This window comes from Hemitrygon akajei, chromosome 13 (genome assembly GCF_048418815.1).
Source record: "Hemitrygon akajei chromosome 13, sHemAka1.3, whole genome shotgun sequence".
Lineage (NCBI taxonomy): Eukaryota > Metazoa > Chordata > Chondrichthyes > Myliobatiformes > Dasyatidae > Hemitrygon > Hemitrygon akajei.
In genome coordinates, this window is record NC_133136.1 from 34230692 (window position 1) to 34238082 (window position 7391).

General features: G+C 43.3%; 1 protein-coding gene across 3 annotated transcripts in view; it reads right to left on the reverse strand.

Annotated features, from left to right (window-relative positions):
• LOC140737758 (potassium/sodium hyperpolarization-activated cyclic nucleotide-gated channel 1-like) overlaps positions 1–2812 on the reverse strand; it is a 382146-nt gene extending 379334 nt beyond the window's left edge. For all 3 annotated transcript variants that reach the window (XM_073064381.1, XM_073064378.1, XM_073064382.1), the window contains exon 1: positions 2044–2812. In XM_073064381.1, the coding sequence (XP_072920482.1) occupies positions 2044–2657 (614 nt within the window). In that variant the 5' untranslated portion in view covers positions 2658–2812. The remainder of the gene's footprint in view (positions 1–2043) is intronic.
• Between the last annotated feature and the right edge of the window lie 4579 nt (positions 2813–7391).

Here is a 7391-nt window from a genome sequence, read left to right on the forward strand (position 1 = left end):
CGTGAAGGGGCTGGACAAAGCCCCTCCCAGTGATGGAGAGGTAAAACAAGCTTAAGGGGTATAGAATAAAGGTGACTGGGAAGGAAGCAAAAATAACGAAGAAAAGCTTGGGCTGGAAAAGATATTGGAGGTGGGGTGGAGGGAGGTGGAGCTAAATTCAATTGTACGGCTCACAAATGAGCAGAATGAACATAAGCAAGGGAAAAAAATCTTTGGAAGGGTTTGGCAAGTGAGAAGGGAACCGGGGCGAGCTGGATTCCACTCATTGGGATCGAAATGGCTGCCTTCTGTGCTGTTAGCATTCTGCGATGAGGTGAACTGGTATCCCCACAGCCTGGGCTAATTGTATTCCTATTCTCCAGTTATAAACTGGAAAATAATATCAAAAGAAATCACCAGAAGTGCGATCATCTTTCCAGCTGAACAAGAACACACAAATTCTGTATGTTATCCGCAAAAATCGTTATTACACTTTGTTCATCAGAAAACAGCGGTTAGTCCAAATCAAACTTATTAGCTTAACCGCATCGGGGCAACGCCGGGATGGCTTGATGTTTCTCAGGTAGAATAACTGTGGACCTGAGCTGGGCCACTGAACAACATTCCTGAAGTGTGACATTTGGTTGGATGCATTTTAAACCGGATTTAACACAATTTGAGCAGTGATCTTGCACTGTCACGGCCACTGCGCCGCAGATATAAAATGAATGCGTTCCAACATCTCCTCTCGGCTAGTCTCACTGGTCGCCCAGTTGAGTTTGAAGCACCCTACGCAACGGCATCCAAACACTTCGCGTAAATCAGACCCGGAGACGCGGCGCACGCACAAAATACGCAAATTTGAGAAATGGGGTTGGAAGCCAGTAAAATGGGCGCGAGTGCGTCAACGGATGGCGAACCAATTCAAGGCAAAGGCAGAAATCTACAGCTGACCACATATTTTCACCGGGTTCCTCGCCGACGATAAGGCAGGTGGAGATGTATTTGTGTTTCCGTTTATCTGATACTGGTGGCTTGTGTTTGCGTTCTGTACATTCCTACAGTCTTACTGAAACTCCATACTAACTACTCCCAACAGTCGCTCTCCACTGCTCCCCCCCCCCCCCCAATTTGTGACCAGTAAGTTGGCACTCCTCCTCTCGGCTCCTTAGAGGGGTGGGCGCCTGACGGATTCCAGAACCGAGCTGCTGTTGGTGACCATGCCAAATGAAACGAGAGTTGGCAGCGTTGACCGGGGTCCTGACTCTGCCTTGTTGACAGATGTCCCCGATTATATTTGTAGATAGAGATTAATCTGCGGGGAAGGGGTATTCCATGTGCTTTCCTCTCGCTCCCGGGGAGGTTGGTGTGTGTGCTGCGCTGGGACGGATGGGCGGGGGAGGGGGCTGCGCCGCGTACCCACCGGATGTCTCCCTGAAGTACGAAAGAGCCCATCTAGTTCACACAAGTAACCCCGGATCAGACAGCTCGCTACTTACGCTAGGCATAACATTTATAAAACTTGGACTTGGGCAGCAATACCGAGACCGAAAGAACTCAATAGGAAAAGCGTTATTTCTGGGCGCAGTAACTTGGCATGTTTGAATAAACCCTTTAACTCTACTGCAAAGTTACTGTTTAAAGAAATTCAAATGTTGGCATACTATTTTCAATAGTTTATTTCTGTGATCGAGCTGAGAATTATATAAAATTGACAAAGTTATGTTACTCAGTAGCTAGAATTCATCGTTAGGGCAGCGATCGATTATTGTGGATTAACCATTACAGTCCGGGAAACTAAAAAACAGGTTGGCTTTATTTTACAGAATTAACAGAAGCAGTATTTGATCCCGCTCTGTCGCTGTAAACTATCACAACCGTTATTAGTTCGACCTAGGAGAAGTGATAGTTGACTGACACCTACCTAGAGCGCTTCCGAATGTCAGCGTTATCAGTCAGATGCCTTGTGTATGTGTTTGGGTGTGTGTCGAGGAAGGGGTCCCTCGCTATATAAAGGGTTTAACCCTCTCGGCTCCACTACTTTCGATGCAAAACAAAACTTACCGGAAATCGCTGTAGGGGTGTATAATCCAATAACCGGCCGTTTTGACCCGCTGCTGCTCTTTCTCGACTGCCCTTTGGCTGCCGAACATCCGCAGGGAAAACTTGTTGACTCCAGGTTGGAGCAGGGCGGTGAAGTGGCTCTGCATGGAGCTGTACTGCGGGAAGTCCTCGCCATCCTGTCCGAACATCGGATCGTCTCCCGCAGCTCCCCCTTCGATCTTGAAGCCCACCGAGTTCTGCTCCTTGCCGCCCTGCTGCTGCTGCTGCTGCTGGCGGTTCCTCTCCGGTTCGTCCCCCATCTCCCTCCTGTGCCCCGCCGACACCACACTGCCGTCCGCCTTCTGCTCTGCGCCGTAAGCCTGCTTGGGTTTCTCCTCCATGGTGGAAGGCTGCTCCCGGTGCAAGGCGCTGGAAGGCGGGTGCGCGGCGCCTCCCGGACCGTACTCTCCGTTCGTGTTACATTTGGCGGTGCCCTTGCTCTGGTCCTCTCCCCTGCTGCTGCTGCAAGACTCTTGCACTTTGTTGTGCTTGGGTAGGGTTTCCGCTGCTCCCCCTCCTGGTAGAACATTCATGCTGATGCTCTGATTCTTCCCCCCGTCATCTTGCTTCCCCATCCTCCTGCGCTATGATGGCAGACTGGAAGGTTAGGGAGGAGTGACGGCGGCTAATCCGCTGCCTGCCGGTCAGTCTTTCTGATACCAACCTTTTACCCCTTCCACCCCAATACCTTTGCACGCCCAGACAGCCTGCACCGCCGTCCAACTCTCAATCCAAACTCGTCCGGATGGGACACTGAGAGGGGATGAACGTGACTTTGCCACTCAGCAGGCAATCGGCGTGACTTTGAGCCGGCACCTTGCCGATTAAAGGGACCGCGTCTCACGGAATCCAGCGACAAAGGACAGAGCCAGGTGCAAAGGTGTTGACCAGGGTGTAACGCCAGTCGTGATCAAGTGTAGAGTGCGGCATTTTTGTACATATTTCCGTTCGCGGAGAATGAAATAAATATCACGTATCCCGTCTAAATATAATACTAACACCCCCATCAAAGATCTGTTTTCCCGCACTGCTCCTATTCTGTAGCTGTAACACTATATTCTTTATTCTGCTTTCATTCTACTAGCTCGATGTACTTATGGATCTGACTGGAGAACGCGCAAAGTTTCTCATTGTATCTCAGTAAATGTGATAACAAATTAATATCATATCGGTTCACTTTATCCCTAGCTGTCACAGTTCACCTCCGATCTCATTTGACGACACAACACGTTGGAGGGACCAAATAGCCGCCATCTCGTTTATACCGCTAACAGCACAAAGGCTTGTGAAATTATTCACAAAATTACACATTCTGACATGCTGTCTTATCTTAAAGTCCTTATTGTGAAAAGGGGGTGCAAATTATTGCAGTAAATACTGAATCACCTAGAGGAGCATCCTGCAACCTAAAATGTTCCTTTCTCCGTTGCTGATGCCTGATATGCTAAAGACTTCTAGGATTCTCTGACTAAACTACCTGAGAAAGAAGGTTAGACTATTATGCCACATGGATTTACCTCACCATTCCACAAGACCGTTTGCCTATATTTTCCTATTTGGTTGTCACATCACTTGACAATCTTAACTAACAAACGTTTTCTGTTAAATTCATGTTAATTGATGTTTATATGGACTAACGCCTGTCCTCCAATTGTACTATGCTGTGCTGCCGCCGCAGAAGGTATTTTTCATGGCATTTTTCCATGGCATTTATAACCTGTGTAAGTTTGGCTTTGGTAACAAAAAACTTGAACCTGAAATTTACCAGTATTCATCAAAATAACTGCGGAGGATGGCGTGACTGGGGCAGGGGAAACAGGGTACAGAATTTAGCTAAGTATATGATGCTGGAGTCTCTCGGCAGTTAGAAAATATAACATAGAGGAGCCACAACATCTGATAATATTGCATGGATAAGCAATTACAGTGCAATTGAAACACCAGACTTATGTTCTAGAGGAGTAAAACTGAATAATAGTGACCTTGTTCGGTCTATATGTTAAGTATAGTGAACAGCTCTGGTCTCTGTACTATAGGGGTAAAAAGCATAAATTCAGTACAGAAGATACAAACAAAGGTTTACTCAGATGAGAACAGAACTGGGTAGACTATTTAGTTTATCTAACTTCTATCTCAAAGAGTAATTTCTCTGAGATGGTCTGATAGAAATGTACAAGGTATTGAATAGCATGATAGGTTTTCTATAGAACTAGAGGTAGTAAAGATAAAATTGTCAGTGATAAGAGAATAAGGAATAAAATCTTTTCTCAGAGTGTGGTTGGAATTTGGATCTCTTTACCCCAAGGAATGGATGAAGAAATTGGTACTGGTGCTTAAGGGGATGCGGCAAATTGAATAGGAGAATTTGTTAATGGGATTTGATGAAAAACAGGAGGAAGTTTGCATAAAGCATGAACATCATTATGGACATGTTGGATAAATAGTTTGTTTTTGTTCAGCAATTTTTTCCAGTACTATATAGTTAGAATCTTTCAGTCTATGATAAAAGTGTATGCTTATTAAGAGGTTCAGTGATACAAAATGTAGTTCAATTTCTGATCTGATTATACCCAGAGCTTGACCTTACATATTCATGAATAAACAGTTTCCAGAAATTCAGATATTTGCCTACAAGGCTGCAATTGCATTTCCATTCCTCCCTTACTTAGCAGTGAGACATTTACATTTTCTTTTCAAAAATACCATCATAAAGATAATGAGAATCTGTCCTGAATTAGCTCTTCTGCACCTTGGCCTCACGTTGACATTTGAAGAGCCTCAAACAAAGTGTTGGGATTCATATTTCCCATAAAAGATCTCTATTAACACCTGCTTTGTGGAGACATTTAGCATTCCTTATTTAAGTGTTGCTATAAAAAATTGAATACAACCAGACATTTGGTCAGCTTTCGCAATTAGGAAAAAAATGAGATGAATAGCTTCTTGAATGTCAGATTGAAATAGTAACTGGAATGATCATTTTATTCATGGCAACTAATAAGATCAGGTGAAAGTTACCTCCGAATTTCACTGCAGTAGAGGTGGCCCCATCACCACCTTTTCAAGGGCAGCTGGAGTAGGGCACAAGTTCTGCCCCAGTCAGTGACAATAAACATCCATGAAAAATAAAAAATAAATTAATGTAATGCCTTATCAAGCTGCTGAAGTTATGGATGAGGTCATTGATTTACAAGTACAAGCCTAGACTACTTTTTACTGACTAAAGGTATTAAAATAGAAGAAATGACAGAATCTAATGGAATGACATCTTCAGGGCACCACCAGGAGAACTTACAAAAGATTTACCTCAACTACACTGTCATTATCAAAATAGACTGTACTGCAATTAAAAGCTATGAGAAGAAGCAGGGGAAATATATTGCTATGGCACAGTTAAGCAACGGAGCAGCAAACAAGTGCAGATTTGTAGCTTATCCATGTACATCACACTTCAGCCAGTGAAGCAAGAGCCAGTGTTGTGTTGGACTGTAGAAACTAAGGTTTGCTCCCTTGCAGAGTGGCCAGCAGCCCCAGCCAACAGAAATCTAAAGCACTGAGAAAATAATTTGAGTGAGAGTCCATCAGACTGCCTGTCCAGAATTAAAATGCATCTTTTCTCCAAGTCATACTGCATCTGGTGTAAACACAAATTAAGTTTACTCCTATAGTGGCTCCTATCAATTATACACCTTATCACTCTGATCATTTATACACCAGACAGAAGCATAAAAAATCATGAGAGATACAGATAAGGTAAATGCATATAGTTTTTCTGTGCAGGAAAGGGAATTAAAACCCAGTAGACACACTCTTAAATTCAGGGGGTTATGATTTCAAAGAGATTTAAAGGGCAACTACTTCACAAACAGGGTCATCACAAAATGCAATGAGCTGCCAGGGAAGTATTTGAAGCAAGTGCAGTAATGATAATATTTAAGATATTTGGACAGGTAGGTAAGATGGGAATCTTGATTAACTTGGACAGGTGTGATCAGGACCAGTTCTGTACCGTATATCTCTCTCTAACCTCCCAAGCTGTGTCTTCTACTACAAGGGAGGATAATAGCAGTAAATAAACATCATAACATATAAGTTCCTCTCTAGGTTGCGCACTATTTTAAACTGGAAATCTATTCTCATTGAAAAGCTGGAAGTGCCATGGCCAAGTGAACTGCCAAACTTCAACAAGGCAACTCCCTACGACATTCTTAATAGCAGTTAATACAAGTAATAGTTACTGACCAGCCAATTGTGCTAAAGAAGAAAAATACTTCTGATGAACTTTATTATGAAACTTGCCTAAGGCACTCATGAATCAGACCACTTTTGTGTTGATATGCTCCGAAATTGCTTTTAGTCAATTTGAAATTTGGCAGTGTAAGTATACCATTAGATACAACTTGCTTGGTAAGAGCACATGGCTGATTGGGCAGAAATAGGATTATGCAAATATATGCAATTTTGAAATGTCAGCGTTCCAGGAAGAAAATTAATGGGTATTGTGTGCAATGAGATACTAATAATAAAACATAATAAGGGGCAGCTAGAACTGGATAAAAGAGGGATAGATGGATGGCAAGGATGGAATGCAATTTAGAAATGTAGTCTCACAGTGTGTTTGTACATTCAGGTGCAGATAGAAAGAATGATATGAAAAATCAATGCTGCTGTTCATGGAGAGCAGGAAAGAAATTGTAGCAGGACATCCAATTCAGAACGTTCCATTTAAGAGAAAATCTGTGCATAAAACTCATGGATGTCACTCATGCCATGGTTCAGCATAGAATCATAGAACATTTACAACAAACTATTCTATGATTCAGTGCAACATGGGGGGATTTCTAGATCTACCAACTCTACGATCAGTGAGTTCTGGACTTCAGCCACTTTCTGAATGAAAATCATCCTCGTCTCTGCCCTAGTCTTTTCCTCTCAGGTAACGGAAATGGGTCTTATGGATTTACACAATGCAATACTAGGTACAGGAACCAATGCAAATTTATAAAACCTTTCTCATTAACTTAATTTCATACTATCATCCCCTCAAAACGAATCAGTAAAGTCAAAGACCTGGACCTCAATACCCCTTGTGCAATTGGATCCTAGATTTCCTCTCTTGCAGGCCCCAGTCAGTTCAGATTGGCAAAAGTATCTCCTCCATAACCTCCATCAGCAGAGGTGCACTAGAGGATTGTGTGCTTATGCCCCTGCTCTACATGCTTTACACCCATGACTGTGTGGCTAAGTACAGCTCCAACACCATATACAAGTTTGCTGATGACACCACTGCTGTGGGCTGTATCAAAGGT